Source organism: Manis javanica, chromosome 5, assembly GCF_040802235.1.
Source record: "Manis javanica isolate MJ-LG chromosome 5, MJ_LKY, whole genome shotgun sequence".
Classification (NCBI taxonomy): domain Eukaryota; kingdom Metazoa; phylum Chordata; class Mammalia; order Pholidota; family Manidae; genus Manis; species Manis javanica.
The window spans coordinates 21,223,276-21,245,267 of record NC_133160.1 but is presented as its reverse complement, the minus strand read 5'-3'; the positions used below and the strand labels follow the sequence as shown (position 1 = coordinate 21,245,267).

At 40.0% G+C, this 21,992-nt stretch overlaps 1 protein-coding gene and 1 non-coding gene across 7 annotated transcripts in view; one reads left to right on the top strand and one right to left on the bottom strand.

Moving 5' to 3' along the window:
• The window catches only part of PHF20 (PHD finger protein 20), a 164,030-nt gene that overhangs the window by 133,770 nt on the left and 8,268 nt on the right, over positions 1-21,992 (top strand). For all 6 annotated transcript variants that reach the window (XM_073236666.1, XM_073236663.1, XM_037012865.2 and 3 more), the window contains 3 exons: positions 4,983-5,082; positions 8,305-8,500; positions 21,173-21,584. In XM_073236666.1, the coding sequence (XP_073092767.1) occupies positions 4,983-5,082; positions 8,305-8,500; positions 21,173-21,584 (708 nt within the window). The remainder of the gene's footprint in view (positions 1-4,982; positions 5,083-8,304; positions 8,501-21,172; positions 21,585-21,992) is intronic.
• LOC118971447 (U6 spliceosomal RNA) lies at positions 5,806-5,911 on the bottom strand. The gene has a single exon (XR_005059894.2). It is a non-coding gene; the product is annotated as a U6 spliceosomal RNA (small nuclear RNA).

The following is a 21,992-nucleotide window of genomic DNA, read 5'->3' as shown; positions in this document are numbered from 1 at the left end:
AGCATGTATAACGTGGGGGGAGGCACAGGCAGGGCTGTATAACAGAGAAGACAAGTAGTGATTCTACAGCATCTTACTATGCTGATGGACAGTGACTGTAATGAGGGTTGTGGGGGGTACTTGGTGAAGGGTGGAGCCTAGTAAAGATAATGTTCCTCATGTAATTGTAGGTTAATGATACCAAAAAAAAAAATCTTGGACATAAACATGAGCAACTTCTTCATGAACATATCTCCCTTGGCAAGGGAATCAACAGCAAAAAGGAATAAGTGGGACTATATCAAGCTGAAAAGCTTTTGTAAGCAAAGGACACCATCAATGGAACAAAAAGACATCGTACAGTGTGGGAGAATATATTCAAAAATGACATTTTCGATAAAACGTTGACATCCAAAATATATTAAAAGCTCACGCTCCTCAACAAACAAAAAGCAAATAATACAATTAAAAAAGGGCAGATGATCTGAACAGACTCTTCTCCAAAGAAGAACTTCAGATGGCCAACAGGCACATGAAAAATGCTCCACATTGCTCATCATTGCAAATTAAAACCACAATGAGATATCACCTCACACCAGTAAGGATCACCACCATCCAAAAGACAAACATCAACAAATGTTGGCGAGATTGTGGAGAAAGGAGAACTGTCCTACACTGCTGGTGAGAATGTAAATTGGTTCAACCATTGTGGAAAGCAGTATGGAGTTTCCTCAAAAAACTGGAAGTAGAAATAACATTTTTCCCAGGAATTCCACTCCTAGGAATTTACCCTAAGAATGCAGCAGCCCAGTTTGAAAAAGACATATCACCTCCATGTTTATCGCAGCACTATTTACAATAGCCAAGAAATGGAAGCAACCTAAGTGCCCATCAGTAGATGAATGGATAAAGAAGAGCTGGTACGTATACACAATGGAATATTATTCAGCCATAAGAAGAAAACAAATCCTACCATTTGCAACAACATGGATGGAGCTAGAGGGTATTATGCTCAGTAAAATAAGCCAACAGAGAAAGACAAGTATTAAATAATTTCACTCATCTGTGGAGTATAAGATCAAAGAAAAAAACTGAAGGAACAAAACAGCAGCAGTCTCACAGAACCGAAGAATGGACTAATGTTTACCAAAGGGAAAGGGACTGGGGAGGATCGGTTGGAAAGTTGGGACAAGGGGTAAAAAGGGGCATTAGAATTAGCAGAGATAATGTTGGGTGGGGCACGGGCAGGTCTGTACAAGACAGAGAAGACAAGTAGTTATTCTATAGAATCTTAGTATGCTGATAGACAGTGACTGTAATGGGGTATGTGGTGGGGACTTGATGATGGGGGGAGTCTAGTAACCATAATGTTGCTCATGTAGTTGTAGATTAATAATAGAATAAGTACGTAAGTAAGTAATCAATCAATCAATCTAGTTTGAATTCCAAAAGCTGTATACATGGGTATGCAGAGAAAAATATTATCCGAACTTCTATCCCTGGAGGCAGCCCTCACTCGCTTCTTTTGTATCATTCCAGAAGCATTCTTTGGCAAAATAGGCAATAAGAAATATGTTGTTTACATTCTTTATTTTTTTTGGTAAAATATACATAACTAAAATTTACCACTTTCATAACCATTTTTAAGTCTATTGGCATTGAGTATGTTCCCAATGCTGTGCAACCATCTTTAAAAAATGTTACTTAAAAAAATGTTATTTTATATGTAGGATTTTCTGTATCTTTTTTTCATTTAACAATATACAACTTGAAAACCATCCCATTTTCAAACATTCTTCCCTATTCTTTTTTTCTGGCTCATAATAGATGGGTCATCAATTATTTAACCTTCCCCCTGTTGATGGTCAGATTGTTTCTAATCTTAACAGTAATGTAATGAGTAATTTTATGTAAGTATACCTGCAGGACCAACTTTTGGAAGTGGAATTTCTGGGTCAAAAGGTATGTTCATTAATACTTGACAGGAATTATTTGTCATAGACATTCTGGAAACCCTTACTGCAGGCTGCCCTAAGGAATACCCTTACCAGCACCCTTGTCAGTAAGGGTGGGTAAGAGAAACCTCTTTTATCTTTTCTCTTCAGAGAAATGAAAAAATAGTCTATTAGTATACCCATTTTGTAATTTACTTTTTAATCAACTAAAACATTTTAATTATTATAGCATTTAGAAAATGCAGAAAATCACAAAGATGAAAACAAGAGTTAGCCTGATTATTTCACCCAGGGGTAACCACTGTTAATATTTTGAAATATATACATATACATGCATATATAAATAAATTATGTTCTATTAACAGTTATTCTTTTTTTTTATTTTGGTATCAATCTACAGTTACATGAAGGACATTATATTTATTAGGCTCCCCCCTTCACCAAGTTACCCCCACATCCTATTAACAGTTTTTCATGAGAATAATAATTTTATTATAAAAAAATAATTACATGTTTATTATAAAAGCAGGGAACACATATAAGTATAAAGCATTGATACTTACATGGAATCCTCCAATCTAGAAATACTAATTTGTATATATATTATTAACCTGGTGTTATTTCACATTAATTTATCTTAATTCAAGTAACTTTACATTAATTTATTCTTTTAGTGGTTGATATGAAGATCTTTTAGGAATTAGTGTTTTTCCTTCAGCCAGTCTGTTCATGTCTTTCATCCATTTTTCTGTTGGATAGGTTGGTCATTTTCTCTTCATTTATACAGGCTTTTTGTAGATATGTTTTGTATTGGTTGTGAGAACAGTTACAAATATTTGTACCCTTTTTTTACCTTTTTTTTTTATAATGTCATTTATCAAACTTTTCTTTAATGGATTCTGAGACTTGAATAACAGTTGTTTCCTCATTGGAAGTTCGTAAAAATTTACTTAAAAATTGTCCTTTGGTTTCTTCTGTACTTTTGATTTTTCATTTATTTTTTTAAAGTATGTAAATATCTGATCCACCTGAAATTTATCCTGGTATAAGGTGAGGGCTGTGGTTACCCCACTGTCCCAGTACTATGCCCCCCTATTGACATACCACCTTTATTTACTCCGTTTCCACCTTTATTTACTTTATATTCATATTTATTTAGATTTCTTTCCTGGCTAATAAAGAATCAACCTCTGTTTAGTTCTAAAGCTATTTATTATTTTATTGGAACTGTGTTATTTTTATGTTAATCTAAGGAAAAACAACATCCTTATAATGACTCTTAACTGTCCAGGAATAAGGTACATTTATCAATGACTTAAGTCTCTATGTCCTTCAAATAGTACTTTAAAATTTTCTTCATGGAGAACTTGTATGTTTCATTCTTATTCTTAGATACTTTGTATTAGATATTTTATTCTTAGATAGTCTTAGATTTGCCCTTAGATATTTTATCCTTTCTGGTCTAATCTGAATTTAAACTCTTTAAAAAATGAACAGTGTATTTTAGCCAGACCCACATGAAAAGACGTTAGTTTGAAATTTTCAACTTAGCTGTATATGATTCAATTTTGGTGAATCCCAGTTCTCCAGACACACATGCATTCATGAGATAGACTTTCATTCTTAATTATTAGGGTTTTTTTTTGGTACTAACTGCCTTTGTTGGTATGTACCTTTTACTTTCCCTCTGAGTCTTACTTTCCTCATCTGTATATTAAGGAATCTGGATCAGAAGTCTCTGTAGCATCTCTGTCCTTACTGATTCTGAAGTGATTAGCTTCCTAGAGAGTTCATACCTGCCCACACAAACCCTCTTCATGCCAGCAGAGCCTGACTCCAAGTGGCTAAGGACTGTCTGAGCTTTGGACTTTTAATCCTTTGTGACGAGGCTAGTGGTCTACCCTCAAGACCATGTTGCGAAGCTCAGTGTCCACCTTCCAGAGCCATCCATTTATAAAGGTTTAGGGCTGTAGTTTGGAATTGCTTGAAGTAACCCAGTATCTCCTGTAGTATCTGCTTTTCCTCTCCATTCTCTACTGCATATGCATTAAAGCAAGGGTCCTTTGGACCTTTTGCCCTGAAGCTTACTATCCTCAGGCCATCCATATATGTCTCCCAATGCCCCCTTGTTGTCTGCTCTTTTCTTTTTCTCTCTGACTCCTGCCCCTCTTCTCCCCATCCCCTTATCCAGGGAAGGCAGTGGAGCCTAGGGGTTAAAAGAACTAGCTTTGCAGTTAGCCAGGCTTGTGTTCTGATCTACCTTTGCCTCTCTTCAGCTGTGTGACCTGTGGTAAGGTTTAGAGAGAATAAATGCAACGTGCTAGTGCATGGTTACTGCAGGAGACATCAGAGGGAATTAGCTTGCCCATTAGTAGTGTCATAGGCTCTTAATATGTAAAAGCTATGTGCCAGGCTCTGAGGTAGGAGCTTTTATGCATGACCCATTGTTACTCACAGGCAGCCCACATGACCAGTAGGACTAGTATCCCATTTTGCAGAAGGGGAAACTGAAGCCCAGGTTGAGAAATGACCTGTGCAACCTCTCACAGCTATTATTCTGAGCCAGAATTCAAACTCAGGTTTTTGTCATTCCACATTAATCTTCCTATAAAGACTTGAACAGTTTTCCTCTGTTCTAACAAAGTGATCAGAAGAGTTAAAGCCTCTAGAGATGGGGGTGAAAACAGTCATTTTTCTCAGTTCAGCACTGTTAATAGATTTAAATGTTCTTAATCTGTGCTGTCCAGTATAGTAGCCACTAGGTTCATGCGACTTTTGAGCACTTAAAATGTGGCTATTGGGGCTAAGGAACTAAATTCCTAATTTAATTTATTAATTTGAATATAGAGTTACAGGTGCCTAGTGGCTGTCATTGGCCATTACAGTTGTAGGTGAGGAGTTGCAGGTCAGCTCCTGGGTAAGTCAGCCGGGAGTGCTCTCCCTCTCCTTTCCTGTCTCTCACTGTTCTCTCCCCCAACAGGTAGGTCTTATTTTTTGATGGAGGATACCTTCTGAATTTAATTTTTATTGCTTCTTTAATTCTAACAGTGTGAAGAGTGCCAATGCTGGCAGCATGGGGTCTGCATGGGATTACTGGAAGAAAATGTACCTGAGAAGTACACCTGTTATGTTTGCCAAGACCCTCCAGGTAGAGATTTCTGGAGTCAGAGATATTAATACTATGTAACCTCTTCCTTGGCACAGTGGGCCATGAAGCAGCCTGTCTGTGGTCTTTTTTTTTTTTTGTAAATTATCTTTACTTTAATCAGTAGCATAATGTACATATTTTATTAAAAAGCTTATTCATTGAAAATCATAAGGTATTTTTTTTTTTGAGAGGGCATCTCATATTTATTGATCAAATGGTTGTTAACAACAATAAAATTCTGTTTAGGGGGGTCAGTGCTCAATGCACAGTCATTAATCCATCTCAAGCCTAGTTCTCTTCAGTCTCCAATCTTCTGAAGCATAACGAACAAGTTCTTACATGGTGAACGAATTCTTACATAGTGAATAAGTTCTTACATGGTGAACAGTACAAGGGCATTCATCTGTCTGTGGTCTTGAGATTCATTTCTTTAGCATCGGCTATACCCTGACTCCTCACCTTTGTTGCTAGCTCCTGGTGACTAGATACCTGGTGGCTATCCTCAATTTAGCAGTAAGAGAGCACATGTGGAGAGCTTCACCTAATGGAATGTCTGACCTTGAGCTAGAATTTCATGTGTGTGTGTTTGTGTTTGTGGTACAAATCATATAACATGAGATCTACCCTCTTTTAAGTGTGCGGAACTGTATTTTTTATATATTATAAGCACGGTGTTGTACAGGACATTTCTGAACTTATTCATCTTGCATGACCGACACTGTGAGAACTATAGAACACTTTGCATATTGAGTGTCATTCCTGTGTAGGGGCCACACCAGTCTTCTCTGTATTGTTGTAGTTGTAGAATATGTGTTGCTGGAGTGAACACCTTTTCCTTCCCTTGAGAGTTCATGAGGATGTCAGCTGTCCTTGGCTTTTTGGGGCTGTTGAGGTTTAGATACCTGCTTCTCCCTCTGGTGACATCTGTCCTCCATTTGCATCCTTGCCATTTGAAAGGGAGCTGTCCCTGGGGAAGAAAGGGGAAGGTGTGGTTGCACAGAGCCTGACTGCCACCCAGAGCAGTAAATCAGTTCCTTAGCAGGGTCATTGAGTGTCATTGTTCTGTGGCCACAGGGCTGGCTGGTGGCTCCTGGGTGCCCCTTTCCAGAAGTCTTGGGTTGAATTATAAATCTATGATTCTTGCTTGCTGTCAGTGGGATGGTGACATCTTCCTTTACCACCTACAAGGTCTCTCCCCTGGGCTCCAGTCCTGTGATCCCCCTACAAGCCTAGATAATGCTTGAGAGGCTCTGCTTCTGTTTTTCCTTTTAGTTCTATGAAATCAGTGTGGCAGGAGCCCTTATTCCCATTTTTGCTTATGAGGAAGAAACTGATTCCCAGGGACATGAGTGACTTCCATAATCACATAAAACAAATGGGAATTAGAACTGGCTTGTGGGGCCAAATCTCTTGATTTTGCTGGTTTTGTAGGGAGGGGCTGGCCACCACAGTTTTGTTTCCCAGTGAGTAGGTCCCCTCAGGGCCTGATGACCTCTGTTGTGACACTATGTTCCCTTGTGCTAGATTAGTCCATAGATGGAGAAGAATTTGCTTTTGTTTGTCCATGCCCCAAGATAAAAACATAGTCAGAAGATTAGTCTATGAGTATAGAATATTATTGATGGGTAGGATCTCAGAGACAACTTAGTTCAGTCCTGACATTTGACAGGAGAGCAAATACAGGCCCAGAAGGGACGTAATTGGACTAAGATGATGCAGCCAGTTAATGACAGACAAGATGAGAACCAGTGTGCCTGACCTTTTCTTGTAAAACGTGGTGCTTCTCTGACTTCTGTTGCTCAGGACACTCCTACAACGGCTGCCTCTGAGATTGCACATGTAATCCTGAGGGCTCCTTAGGGCACCATCTAAAAATGTCTTTTGACTACTTTATTGTCTTACACCATTTCCCTCCATTTTTCCCTTTTTACAGATGATATATACCATCTTCATCAGTTCCTGTGCACTTTCTGAACTTTTACAATTCTTAATTGCCAAGACTGTAAATAGACCCCTCCTTGAATTGAGCACTGTCTGTCATATTTATAGACTATGTTTGACTCTGCAGTGTTTTGAGCCAGAAGTTTAACCTGATTATTTTTTTAAAAGTTAAACATGTTCTGAACAAAATTGAAGTGCATCCCTACCATGTGTCTTAGTAAAGCTGAAAGAGCCCAAGGACCTTGATGTGAATTATGTGGGTTGTTTCAGGGTTCTTATAGATACTGGGAGGTGAACAATAGTTCAGTTGAAAGCTGTTCCCTGGGCTTTTAGAGCGGGGAACACTGCCAGGTCACATGTGGTCACATCTCTGTAATGAAGGAGACCACTGCAGCCATCCACTTCATCTGTCAGTGTAACAGATGGAAAATGGAGATCCAGAGAAGAGAGGGTACCTGAGCATCTATTCAGTTAGGTGGCACTTGACAGTTGGAGGTCACGTGGGGCTTCTTTTCATTGGAGAAATCCATTCAGGGTGCCTTTTTCCAGACACTGGGAATATAACCATGAGCAAAAGGGCTCCTATTCTTCTGGCTCTTAGTTGGATTGGGGCCAGAAACAGATGTCAAAATAAATACACAGTACAAATACACGAGAACCTGTTAGAAAGGGATGAATGCTTTCTGGGGGAAAGCAACCAGATAGGGAGGCACTAGAGAGGCCCTCTTAACTTTTGGAGGGAAGAAAAGGCCTCAGTGAGGAGGTGATAAGGAGCCAGTCCTGCTGAGGCCTTGGAATCGTGCTCCATACAGAGGAGATACTAGAGCAGAGATCCTAAGACCAGAAAGAGCTGAGTGTGTTCCTGAAAGTATAAGGAGGCCACTGTAAGGGTGGGGCGGGGAGAGCAGGAAAGAGCTGCGTCCTGTAGGCTTCATTAGGCCAGAGTTAGGGCTTTGGATTTTCTTCTGTATGCATGAAGTAGGAATTCACTGGAGGTTTAAAGTAGGACAGGGAATGATGTGATTTAAATTTAAAAAGAGATATTCAGGTTCCCATTCCACCTCTAGCCAGTTTCAGGAGATCAGGAAGCTTACAAGTCTATTTATACTACCTTATCCCCACACCCAGAAAAGAGCCCAGCATATAGTAGGTAGCAAGTAAATGAATATTGTATGAATAAATAAATAAAACACACCAACTCATGTTTCTAATAGTTTGTATGATTGTGCAATGATGATACGGTCTGGCCAAGTACTAACTCTCTCAATGTCACTGCTTTAGGTCAGAGGCCTGGCTTCAAGTACTGGTATGACAAGGAGTGGTTGAACAGGGGACATATGCATGGCCTGGCATTTTTAGAAGAGAACTACTCCCACCATAATGCCAAGAAGATTGTGGCCACCCACCAGCTTCTCGGCGATGTACAGAGAGTGATCGAAGTTCTGCATGGTCTGCAGCTCAAAATGAGCATCTTGCAGTAAGTGTGGTATTTAGAGTCTGGGGATAAATTTGATTTGGTGTGGTCTGGGGGCAGAATGAATTTGAGAAATTGAAAGCCACAAAATCAGTGATAAGACATTAAATTTGAATCCTTACTAAAAATTCTTTTATATGATAAACATTCTTTTATAAAAAATCAACTTTATTCAGGTATAATTTACATATAATTCAGTTCATCCCTCTTAGATGTTCATTGAGTTTTGACAAATGTATACAACCTGCCAACCACCACCATAATCACATATGGTACAAATATTTATAGTTTAGTTTGTCTTTTGTTTTGGCATTCTAAGGGCTTTTTAAAATTATGGTAAAATATACGTAATATATAAAACTTACCATCTTAACCATTTTTAAGTGTACATAGTTCAGTAGTGTTAAATACATTCACCTTGTGCAGTCAGTCTCCAGAATTCTTTTCATCTTGCAAAACTGAAACTCTGGGCCCATTAAACAACTTCTTTTTGTTTCCTTTCACCCAGCCCTTGCAACTACCATTTTACTTTCTGTCTCTGTGAATTTGACTGCTCTAGGCACCTCATATGAATGGCATCTTACAGTTTGTCTTTATGTGTCTGGTTCATTTCACTTAGAGTAATGTCCTCAAGATTCATCCATGTTACAGAACATGTCAAAACATCCTTCCTTTTTAAGGCTGAATAATATTCCATAGTATGTAATACCACATGTTGTTTATCCATTCATCCAAAATATATATATTTTTTTTAGGAGAGCAAGGGCAGAGGCTTTTATTTAGAAGTCAAGTGAGAGGAAAGAGCTCCTGGCTCATGCCAGGAGGGGACAAGAGACCTCCCATCCTAAACATTCTTGATTGGTAAACAAAGTAAAATTAAAAGCTGCTAGAAGAGATATTGTTAACAGGCCTGCTCTCCAGCATAGTGGTTGCTTAAGAAATATGTCTCTTGATGGTTTGCTCATACAGAAAAGCTCTAGGCATTTTGGAGCTGGATGTTTGAGTTTGTAAGGACCACAAGTTTGAATAGTGAAATTGAGTGTGAATTCCCTTTTGTGGTTGCATTCTGTGTGTCAGATGACCCATGTTCATGTTGGCTTTTATACCCTACCCCCACTTCATGAAATATGGCATCTGGAACCTTGAGTGGGGCAGCTACGCTCCTCTGGTGTCCAGGGGTAGAGCCAGGTCTAGAACTCCAGTCCTGGCTCCTGTCAAGTACTGGTCCTAACCTTTCTAATTCTCTCTCATCCAGAGTTCCATAAATTTTCTTTTGATTTTAGCACAGTCCTTGGCAGGGACAGCTTCTCTTTTATAAAAAAATCTCTCCTTAAGTTCTCCCATGAGCCTGCCATAGGGGGCCATTTTAGTTAAGTCATCAACAGTGACAAATTAGTGCCATGAGTGACTTAGAAATGCGAGGCCATCCCCAACAAGGTTTAATTTGTGCTGGTTAGTCCTGGAGGCCTCTTGGGATGAGGCAGAGTAGAGTATCAGAGCCCTGGAATGGCAGAATGGGGTCTGTTTCTCTTGCATTCTAGAACACAGGAGGGGCTTCAAGTACTGGCGTGACAAGGAGTGTTTGAGCAGGGCACATTTAACAAGAGTATATATTGGTATGGGTAAAGCCAAGCTGCTAGGCTAGAACGACCTAAAAAATAGAGGCTAAAACAAAGTGGGATTTTCTTTTTCACATGATGAATGGTCACGGGTAGGCATGAGTCCAGGCCAGGTAGGTGGTCTTTCTCCAGGATTCTGTTTGGGGACTTGGGTTCCTTCTTAGTACTCTGCTATTCCATTGGGGTTACCCTTATCTCCATGTCAAAGGAGTCTCCCCTGTACTTCAACTCTGTTCCAACCCCCAGGTTGGGGGAAAAGAGAAGTGGAAGAGCAAGCAGTGTGATGGACACATATATCTGCAAGGAAGGCTAGCCATGTGCCCTACTCAAACCCAGGAACAAGGGTGGAGGTGGGCATAAGGGAAAGGGGAGGATAATTGCTGGGGAAATCAGCTGTCACTGTGACAGTTTCTTTGGAAGTCAACTGAATCAAGTCACAGACCTGGAGAAGATGTAAGAGATGAGCTTTTTCCTCATATTCTATAAAGTCAGACAACTTTACCCGTACATAGCAACTAATTTCTTTTATTTTTATTGTGGTATCATTAATATACAATTACATGAGCAACACTGTAGTTACTAAATTCCCCCCATTATCCATCAGTGTAATAAGATGCTATAGAGTCACTACTTGTCTTCTCTGTGCTATACTGCCTTTCTTGTACCCCCAGGCACATTATGTGTGCTAATCATGATGCCCCTTATTCCCCTTCTCCCTCCCTTCCCAGCCCCGACTCCAGTCCCTTTCCCTTTGGCAACTGTTAGTCCATGCTTGGGTTCTGTGAGTCTGCTGCTGTTTTGTTCCTTCAGTTTTTGCTTTGTTCTTACGCTCCACAGATGAGTGAAATCTTCACAGGTTTTTCTTCACCTGGCTTATTTTACTGAGCATAATATCTTCTAGCTCCATCCATATTGTTGTAAATGGTAGGATTTGTTTTCTTCTTATGGTTGAATAATATTCCATTGTGTATATAGACCACATCTTCTTTATCCATTCATCTACTGATGGACACATAGATTATTTTCATTTCTTCCCTATTGTAAATAGTGCTGCGATAAACGTAGGGGTACATATGTCTTTTTCAAACTGGGATCCTGCATTCTTGGGGTAAATTCCTAGCAGTGGACTTCCTGGGTCAAACGGTATTTCTATTTTGAGTTTTTTGAGAAACCTCCATACTGCTTTCCACAATGGTTGCGCTAATTTACATTCCCACAAGCAGTGTTGGAGGGTTCCCCTTTCTCCGCATTCTTGCCAGCATTTGTTGTTCCTAGTCTTCTCTGCGTTGGCCATCCTAACTGGTGTGAGGTGATATCTCATTGTGGTTTTAATTTGCATTTCTCTGGTGATTAGTGATGTGGAGCATCTTTTCATCTGCTTATGCCCATCTGAATTTTTTCTTTGGAGAACCTTCTGTTCATATCATCTGCCCATTTTTTAATAGGGTTATTTGCTTTTTGGGTGTTGAGGCATGTGAGTTCTTTATATATATTGGATGTTAACCCCTTGTCAGATATGTCATTTGCAAATATATTCTCCCATACTGTAGGATGTCTTTTTATTCTATTGATGGTGTCCTTTGCTGTACAGAAGCTTTTTAGCATGATGTAGTCCCATTTGTTCATTTTTGATGTTGTTTCCCTTGCCCGAGGAGATGCGTTCAGGAAAAAGTTGCTCATGTTTATATTCAAGAGATTTTTGCCTATTTTTTCTTCTTAGAGTTTTATGGTTACATGACTTACATTCAGGTCTTTGATCCATTTTGTATTTACTTCTGTGTATGGGGTTAGACAGTGATCCAGTTTCATTCTCTTGCATGGAGCTGTCCAGTTTTGTCAACACTAGCTATTGAAGAGACTGTCATTTCCCCATTGTATATCCATGGCTCCTTGATCGTATATTAATTGACCATATATGCTTGGATTTATATCTGGGCTCTCTAGTCTGTTCCATTGGTCTATGGGTCTGTTCTTGTGCCAGTACCAAATTGTCTTGATTACTGTGGCTTTGTAGGAGAGCTTGAAGTCGGGGAGCGTGGTCCCTCCAGCTTTATTCTTCCTTCTCAAGATTGCTTTGGCTATTTGGGGTCTTCTATGGTTCCATATAAATTTTATAACTATTTGTTCCAGTTCATTGAAGAATGCTGTTGGTATTTTGATAGGGAGTGCATTGAATCTATAGGTTGCTTTAGGCAGGATGGCCATTTTGACAATATTAATTCTTCCTAGCCATGAGTACAGGATGTGTTTCCATCTATTGCTACCTTCTTTAATTTCTCTCATGAGTATCTTGTAGTTTTCAGGCTATATAGGTCTTTCAGTTCCTTGGTTAGGTTTATTCCTAGGTATTTTATTCTTTTTGATGCAGTTTTGAATGGAATTGTGTTCCTGATTTCTTTTTCTGCTAGTTTATCATCAGTATATAGGAATGGAACAGATTTCTATGTATTAATTTTGTATCCCGCAACTTTACTGAATTCAAATATTAGATCTAGTAGTTTAGGAGTTGATTCTTTAGGGTTTTTTATGTACAATGTCATGTCATCTGCAAATAGGGACAGTTTGACTTCTTCCTTACCAATCTGGATGCCTTTTATTTCTTTGTGTTGTCTTATTGCTGTGGCTAGAACCTCTAGAACTGTTGAATAAAAGTGGGGAGAGTGGGCATCCTTGTCTTGTTCCTCATCTTAAAGGAAAAGCTTTCAGCTACTTGCTGTTAAGTATAATGTTGGCTGTGGGTTTGTCATATATGGCCTTTATTATGTTGAGGTACTTGCCCTCTGTACCCATTTTGTTGAGAGTTTTTATCAAGAATGGATGTTGAATTTTTAAAAAAAATTTTTATTGGGGTATGATTGATATACACTCTTATGAAGGTTTCACATGAAAAAACAATGTGTTTACTACATTTACCCATTTTATCAAGTGCCCACCCATACCCCAATGCAGTCACTGTCCATCAGTGCAGCAAGTTGCCAGAGATCCACTATGTCCCTTCTCTGTGATACACTGTTCTCCCCATGATCCCCCACACCATGTGTACTAAACATAATACCCCTCAGTCCCCTTTTCCCTCCCTCTCTACCCACCCTCCCACACCCCTCCCCTTTAGTAATCACTAGTTCATTCTTGAAGTCTCTTAGTCTGCTGCCATTTTGTTCCTTCAGTTTTGCCTCATTGTTACACTCAACAAATGAGGGAAATCGTTTGGCATTTGTCTTTCTCCGCCTGGCTTATTTCACTGAGCATAACGTCCTCCAACTCCATCCGTGTTGTTGCAAATGGTAGGATTTGTTTCTTTCTTATGGCTGAATATTATTCCATTGTATATATGTACTACATCTTCTTTATCCATTCATCTACAGATGGACGCTTAGGTTGCTTCCATATCTTGGCTATTGTAAAAAGTGCTGCAGTGAACATAGGGGTGCCTATGTCTTTTTGAATCTGAGAAATTGTATTCGTTTGGATGTTGAATTTTTTTGAATGCTTTTTCAGCATCTATGGAGGTGATCACATGGTTTTTGTCCTTTTTGTTGATGTGGGTGGATGATGATGGATTTTTTATGTTGTACCATCCTTGTATCCCTGTAATAAATCCCACTTGATCATGATGGATGATCTTTTTGATGTATTTTTGAATTCGGTTTGCTAATACTTTGTTAAGTATTTTTGCATCTATATTCATCAGGGATATTGGTCTGTAATTTTCTTTTTTGTGGTGTCTTTGCTTGGTTTTGGTATTAGAGTGATGCTGGTCTCATAGAATGAGTCTGGGACTATTCCCTCCTCTTCTACTTTTTGGAAAACTTTAAGGAGGATGGGTATTAGGTCTTCACTAAATGTTTGATAAAATTCAGCAGTGAAACCATCTGGTCCAGGGGATTTGTTCTTAGGGAGTTTTTTGAGTACCAGTTCAATTTTGTTGCTGGTAATTGGTCTGTTCAGATTTTCTGTTTCTTCCTGGGTCAGCCTTGGAGAGTTGTATTTTTATAGGTGGTTGTCCATTTCTTCTAGGTCATCCAGTTTGTTAGCATATAATTTTTCATAGTATTCTCTAATAATTTTTTGTATTTCTGTGGTGTCTGTAGTGATCTTTACTTTCTCATTTCTCATTCTGTTTATGTGTGTAGATTCTCTTTTTCTCTTAATAAGTCTGGCTAGGGGTTTATCTATTTTGTTTATTTTCTCAAAGAACCAGCTCTTGATTTCATTGATTTTTTTCCCATTGTTTCATTCTTCTCAATTTTATTTATTTCTTCTCTGTTCTTTATTATGTCCTCCTTCTGCTGACTTTGGGCCTCATTTGTTATGTTTCCATTTTCAGTAATTGTGAATTTAGACTGTTCTTTTGGGATTGTTCTTCCTTCTTTAAATAGGCCCTGGATTTCTATGCACTTTCCTTTTAGAACTGCCTTCGCTGCGTCCCATAGAAGTTGGGGCGTTGTGCTGTTGCTGTCATTTGTCTCCATATATTGCTTGGTCTCTGTTTTAATTTGGTCATTGATCCATTGATTATTTAGGTGTATGTTGTTAAGCCTCCATGTGTTTGTGAGCCTTTTTGTTTTCTTTATGCAATTTATTTATAGTTTAATACCTTTGTCATCTTGGGAAGTTGGTTGATACAATTTCAATCTTTTTGAATTTACTGAGGCTCTTTTTTTGTCCTAGTATGTGGTCTATTCTGGAAACATATGCCATGTGTACTTGAGAAGAATGTGTATTCTGCTGCTTTTCAGTGTCACATTGTGTAGATGTTTGTTAAGTCCATCTGTTCTAATCTTTTGTTGAATTCCTCTGTGTCCTTACTTATTTTCTGTCTGGTTGATCTGTCCTTTGGAGTAAGTGGTATGTTGAAGTCTCCTAAAATGAATGCATTGCATTCTATTTCCCCCTTTAATTCTGTTAGTATTTGTTTCATATATGTAGGTGCTCCTGTGTTTTGTGAATATTTATTTATAATGGTTATATCCTCTTATTGGACTGATCCCTTTATATAATGTCCTTCTTTGTCTATAGTAACTTTCTTTGTTTTGAAGTCTGTTTTATCTGATACAAGTACTGCAACACCTGCTTTTTTCTCCCTATTGTTTGCATGAAATATATTTTTCTATCTCTTTACATTTAGTGTGTTTATGTCTTTGGGTTTGAAGCGAGTCTCTTGTAGGCAGCATAGAGACAGGTCTTTTGTTTTTCTCTCCTTTCAGTGACTCTGTGTCTTTTGATTAGTGTATTCAGACCATTTACATTTAGTGTGATTATAGATAGGTATATACTTATTGCCACTGCAGACTTTAGATTAGTGGTTACGAAAGGTTCAAGGGTAATTCTCTTTCTATCTAACAGTCTAATTTAACTCAGTTAGTATGCTATTACAAATACAACCTGAAGGTTCTTTTTTTTTTCCCCCTCCTTTTTCTTCCTCCTCCATTCTTTATGTATTAGGTATCATATTCGGTGCTCTTTATCTATCCCTCGATTGACTTTGGGGGTAGTTGATTTAATTTTGCATCTGCTTAGTAATTAATTGTTCTACTTTCTTTACTGTGGTTTTATTTCCTCTTGTGACAGCTATTTAGCCTTAGGAATACTTCCATCTTTAGCAGTGCCTCCAAAATGCACTGTCATGGTGTTTTGTGGGAGGTAAATTCTCTCAGCTTTTGCTTATCTGAAAATTGTTTAATCCCTCCTTCAAATTTAAATGATAATCTTGCCAATTAGAATATTCTTGGTTTGAGGCCCTTCTGCTTCATTGCATTAACTATGTTGTTCCACTCCCTTCTGGTCTGAAAGATTCCTGCTGAGAAGTCTGATGATAGCCTGAGGAGTTTTCCTTTGTATGTGATCTTTTTTTCTCACTCTGGCTGCTTTTAATACTCTGACCTTATCCTTGATCTTTGCCATTTTAGTTATTGTATGTCTTGGTGTTGTCTTCCTTGGGTCCCTTGTTTTGGGAGATCTGTGTACCTCCATGACCTGACAGACTATCTCCTTTCCCAGACTGGGGAAGTTTTCAGCAGTTACCTCCTCAGTGACACTTTCTATCCCTTTTTCTCTCTCTTCTTCTTCTGGTACCCCTATAATGTGAATATTGTTCCGTTTTGATTGAACACACAGTTCTCTCAATATTCATTCATTCCTAGAGATCCTTCTTTCTCTCTGTGCCTCAGCATCTTTGTATTCCTGTTCTCTAATTTCTATTTCATTTACTGTCTCTTCTACTACATCTAATCTGTTTTTAAATCCCTCCATTGTATGTTTCATTTCAGATATGGAATTTCTTAATGATTGAATCTCTATCCTAAATTCTTCTCTGAGTTTTTGAATATTTTTCTGTACCTCCATGAGCATGTTTATGATTTTTATTTTGAACTCTCAGGAATATTGGTGAATTCAGTTTCATTTGGCCCTTTTTCTGGTGTTTGTGAAATTTTTGTTTGAACCAGGTTCGTTTGATTGTTCATATTTGTATGTGGCGCCCTCTAGTGCCCAGAAGCTCTACTCTCTGCAGTTTCTCTGTCCCTGGAGTGATGTTGGGTGTTGTAGGGGAGCCACGCTGGTCCCTGGGGGGAGGAAAGAGCTATTTCCTGATTCCTGGCTGCAGTGCCTGTCTCCACTGTCAGAACTAGTGGGCTGAGCACACAGGTGTAAGCCTCTGTACTTTGTGTTTGTAGCTGCCGTAGGCAGGGCCTCCCTCCAGCTGGCCTGATGCCAGGGCAGGAAATGCTGTTTTGTGAGCCCGTGACAGCAGGCCAGGAGGAAGGCACAGCAGGCTCCCTGTCTCGGTGGGGGGCCTCGGAGCTGAGTAACCAGACATGGGGATGGAGCGCCTGAAGCTCCCTGGAAGTTCACAACCTGCTGGGCAGAGTGCGCCCAGACAACCTTGTCAACCTATCCCTTCTCCCTCACAGCAAGCTCCGTGCAAACCCTGCCCTTTCAGCAGCCCTCTCACTGCTAGGAAGCCTCTCAGACCACCTGCCTTTCCTTTGTCCCAGAGCAGCTGGATGTGGATCCCTGTCCTCCACAAATGGCTGGAATCTCAGTCTCTACACATATTCTGGTTGTCTTAGCTTTTGAACCCTACTAATCTGCAGAGTACCATGCAATATAGGTTTGTGCTCTCAAAGTAAATCTCCAGGGCTGGTTGTTCAGCAGTCCAAGGCCTCCACTCCCTCCCTGCTCCATCTTCTTCCTCCTGCTGGTGAGCCGGAGTGTGAGCAGGGCTTGGGTCCCACTGGATCAAGGCTTTGGTATGTTACCCTGTTTTGTGAGGTCTGCTCTGTTCTCCAGGTGTATGCAGTCTGTTGCAGCCTTATTTCCTATTGCTCTTTTAGGACTAGTTGTATTAACTATATATTCATATTATGTGTGGTTTTTGGAGGAGTTCTCTGTCTCACCTCTCATGCCACCATCTTGAATCGCAATTAATTTCTTTTTAATGAGATGCCAGAAATTGACAGAGGTGGAAGGTGGCCCATGTGAGGGCCTGGAAAAACCTCAGGGGATGCTCTTGATTATAAACTTTGCTGTATTCCTCTTCATTTGAGGATTCAGTCAGGTGGTATTCTCTTCTCAATGAAATGCCCGTGCTCTTGGCCTTGTCCATATTGTAGAACCTTGTCCTTTCCAAATCCTGTCTAGATCCTTCATCTTTATAGCAGTGATTTTTGTACTGGAGTTAAATCTGACTAGCAATTCAGATGAGGGCACAGAGCAGTCTTCTCAGTTATGATATATGGAGGAAAGGTCCTAGGAAGGAAAGGATGGTCCCAGTATGTCTGTGTACACATGGATAGTTTCTGTTGTCCCAGATTCTGGGTCTTAATTCTCAGAAGTATTCCTAAGTGAACTGGTGGGTTTATTTCCAAAGGAAACATTATAACTGGGAGTAACTTCGAGCATCTGTTGTCATTTAAAGAGTAGTATGCTTGATTATGCATACTTCGTCATGATGGACAGGGCGTACAAGGAAAGGCCAGGGTCCACTTTATGTGGAGAATTGTAGCTGGGGCTTCAGTTCTTAGTTGGGAGGGCAAAAATTGTAGGAGGGAGAAAAAAAGACTTGTATAATTTTCATGCAAGAGGAGGACCATACTGTGGCCTATATGCTCCACAGTAACAGATTTCAGATTCTAGAAGACTTGTAAGTTAACCGTGACTCCCATTTCTCCTGATGTAATTTGATCTCAGAGGTGTCTGGGGAGTCTTGGGTTCCTGGTACAGAGTGTGATACCCTCCTGGAGGTGCTCAGGGATGCAGGCTGCCTGCTGCTGGTTATTTCCTTCCCCAGTGCTGGGAGTGATATTGGGGATTGTGGAAGAGCTGAGAAAGGATAGTTGGAGCCACTTAGAAGCAGAATTTTAAGTTCTGAAAGATCACCCATGCCTTCTTATTTATGGCCTCTTACATTTGGGCAGGAAAGCTTCAGTGATGTGTTGGGGGAGGGTGCCCATCTATGGGAGCTGATAAGTTGTTTGTGCTTTCGTGCTGGTCTGGTTTACTGTTACTCAGTTGGGTGCTGGGAAGTTGTGTTGCTGGATGTGGGATTGTCCCGGGCACTATAGGGTGTTTAGCATCCCTAGAATCTATGAACTAACTGCCAGTCGTAGCCCTTAGTCATGTGGCAATCAGAAGGTGGCCCCCTCTCCCACTTTCCATGTATCTGTGAACCATATGGGAGTAGTGCCTGTCTGTCCTGCTGACTTCCACAGATCTCCTGGAGGGCATGGCCCTCCCCACTAGGAGCTGCTGGTAGCCGCTGGTCCTTCCTCAGGGAGCCCATTGATTTTCTTCCTTCTCTCCCTCACTTGTTTCCTTCTTTTCCTTCCTTTCATTTTTTTTCCCCAGTTCTTAGTGTCTGGCAGGAATTAATCTGTGGTCCAGCAGAAACATGTAGGCTCTGTTCCACTCTTGGAATAGCAACCTGTGTCTATAGCGCCTGGTTCTTTCTCATTTTAGTCCAGGAATATTATATGAATAACTCTAATCCTATAATTAACTGCCTCCAGGGATTTCTTTTCACTTTTTCAAATACTGTGTTTGTTTATTTATTTATTAAGGCATTATTGATATATACTCTTACAAAGATTCCACGTGAAAACATTGTGGTTTCTATATTCACCTATATTGTCAAGTCCCCCCCTGCACCCCATTGCAGTCACTGTCCATCAGCATAGTAAGAGTCATTACTTGCCTTCTCTGTGCTACACTGTCTTCCCTGTAACCCACACACACACCATATATGTCAATCATAATACCCCTCAATCCCCTTCTTCCTCCCTCCCCACCCACCCTCCCCTACCCATCCCCTTTGGTAACCGCTAGTCCCTTCTTGGAGTCTGTGAGTCTGCTACTGCTTTGTTCCTTCAGTTTTGCTTCATTGTTATACTCCACAAATGAGAGAAATTATTTGGCATTTGTCTTTCTCTGCCTGGCTTATTATACTGAGCAATACCTTCTAGCTCCATCCATGTTGTTGCAAATGGTAGGATTTGTTTTCTTCTTATGGCTGAGTAATATTCCATTGTGTACATGTATCACATCTTCTTTATCCATTCATCTATGGATGGACACTTAGGTTGTTGTCTTGCCTATTGGAAATAGTGCTGTGATAAATATAGGTGTGCATATGTCTTTTTGAATCTGGGATCTTGTTTTCTTAGGGTAAATTCCTATATGTGGAATTCCCGGGTCAAATGGAATTCTATTTTTAGTTTTTTGAGGAACCTCCATATTGCTTTCCACAATAGGTTAAACTAGTTTACATTCCCACCAGCAGTATAGGAGGGTTCCCCTTTCTCCGCATCCTCCTCAGCATTTGTTGTTGTTTGTCTTTTCTATGTTGGCCATCTTAACTGGTGTAAGGTGATATCTCATTGTGGTTTTAATTTGCATTTCCCTGATGATTAGTAATGTGGAGCATCTTTTCATGTTCCTTTTTGACCATCTGAATTTCTTCTTTGGAGAAATCTCTTCTCATATCCTCTGCCCATTTCTTAATCGGGTTATTTGCTTTTTGGGTGTTTCCTTTTTTTGGTCATTTAATGATCAAAAATTATAATGGAAGTTCTGGGTCATAAAGGAGAGTTAAAAGGTGAAGTTTACCTAGAGTAGTCGCTTTTAAACTTTAAAAAGTATATATTCTGCTGTAAGAAATACATTTTATATTACTCACATGTATAAAACTAAAACTAAAATTTCACAAAACACCTAGTCTTACTTAGAATGGTACGATCTGATATTTTCTATTTTTTTCTTTTTTACAATTGATTATGTCCAATAATTTAATGACCCTCTATTGGGTGGAAAACTCAACTGTGAATGATTCTTGGAAACTCTGAGGTCACACAGAGTTTATGTGCATATGCCTGTGGGCAGAGCTTTTTAGCAGATTCTCTAAGGAGTTTATGGCCCATAAAAGGGTCACAATCCAGTTCTTTAATAACAGATCTTTCTCTTGGAATGGTGAGAATATTTAGAAGAACTTTTTAAAAACTTTATTGTTAATGACCTATATGCAGATGACTTTTGATTCCCCCCCTCCTCAGCCCAGCCATCATGATGGTTTTGTAATTGAGTGCCGTTGCATGCCAGGATTATCATGACTGTTTAATAAGTTAAGGTTATTTTTAGTAAGTGACATTTGAAGAACCTTTTACCGCCAACAAAGTAGTTTTATTTGAATTAATTCACTTACTTTTCATCAAATCCAGTGGTTGATGGCAAACAGATGGTTAGTCCAGTTTTGCAGTGGAGGGAATAGGAATGAGATGGGCTGAGGGACTCTTCCCAGTTGCATGGTTCATCAGTGGCTGAGTTGAAATGCATCGGATCTTCTGACTGCAAGTCCAGTCCCACTCACTCTGAGTATACGCAGATTGCCTGGAAGTGGTCTCCTCAGAGATTTACATTCCCTCTTGCTTGGCAAATGGTGGTTTGTGGCCAGATGGCCCAGGTGAGAACTCTTCTCATGGTTGTGAGGGTGGTTGAGACCTGAGAAGTCCCTGCAGTTGTCCCAGTCTGTCCAAAGCCCTTCCTGTGTTTGCTCTCCCAACAGAAGCAGGGAGCATCCTGACCTGCAGCTGTGGTGTCAGCCTTGGAAACAGCACTCAGGGGATGGGAGATCTCATTCCAGACACATTCACGTCACTGAAGCCAAGAACAAGGAGGAGGCCCCAACCTATAGAACTTTGAATGGGGTGGTGGAGAAGCCCCTGCCCCTGCCCCTGCCCTTGCCCCGATCAGTGGAGGAATCGTATATCACCAGTGAGCACTGCTACCAGAAGCCCCGCACCTATTACCCTGCAGTAGAGCAGAAGCTGGTGGTGGAGACCCGGGGCTCTGCCCTTGATGATGCAGTCAACACCCTCCATGAGAACGGTGACGATTCCCTCTCTCCACGCCTGGGCTGGCCTCTAGACCAAGGCAGGAGCAGGGGAGACAGTGACCCCAAAACCAACTCACCAAAGGTATGTAGCTCACTGTACTTGTTCTTAATTCAGTGTTTGAGTGATTTCAAGTTCTTCTCTTGAAGCTAAATGTTCTGTAGAAGATATTTACTAGAAAATTTTTTTTTGTTGTAAAACTATTTAAATTTGCTTATCATACGTGTTTGTTTCCCTCTTAAAATGGGTGCAAAGTCAGGAGAGCCCTCTTAAGCCAAAGATCATTGGTTCCAGGAAACATCCACAAAATGGCAGAGTCAGTGTGAGTGGGTTGAAGAGGCGGGAAGTAGCAAGGAGAAAAGCTTGATAAATGTAACTAATGAAAATAGGTTTTCTATAATGTAATTTACATTATAATTGTACCTCAGTGTTCATTCTCTTAGCATGGGTAAAAAGAGTCAACTGTTTTGTTAGGCAAAAGTTTTTCAATAG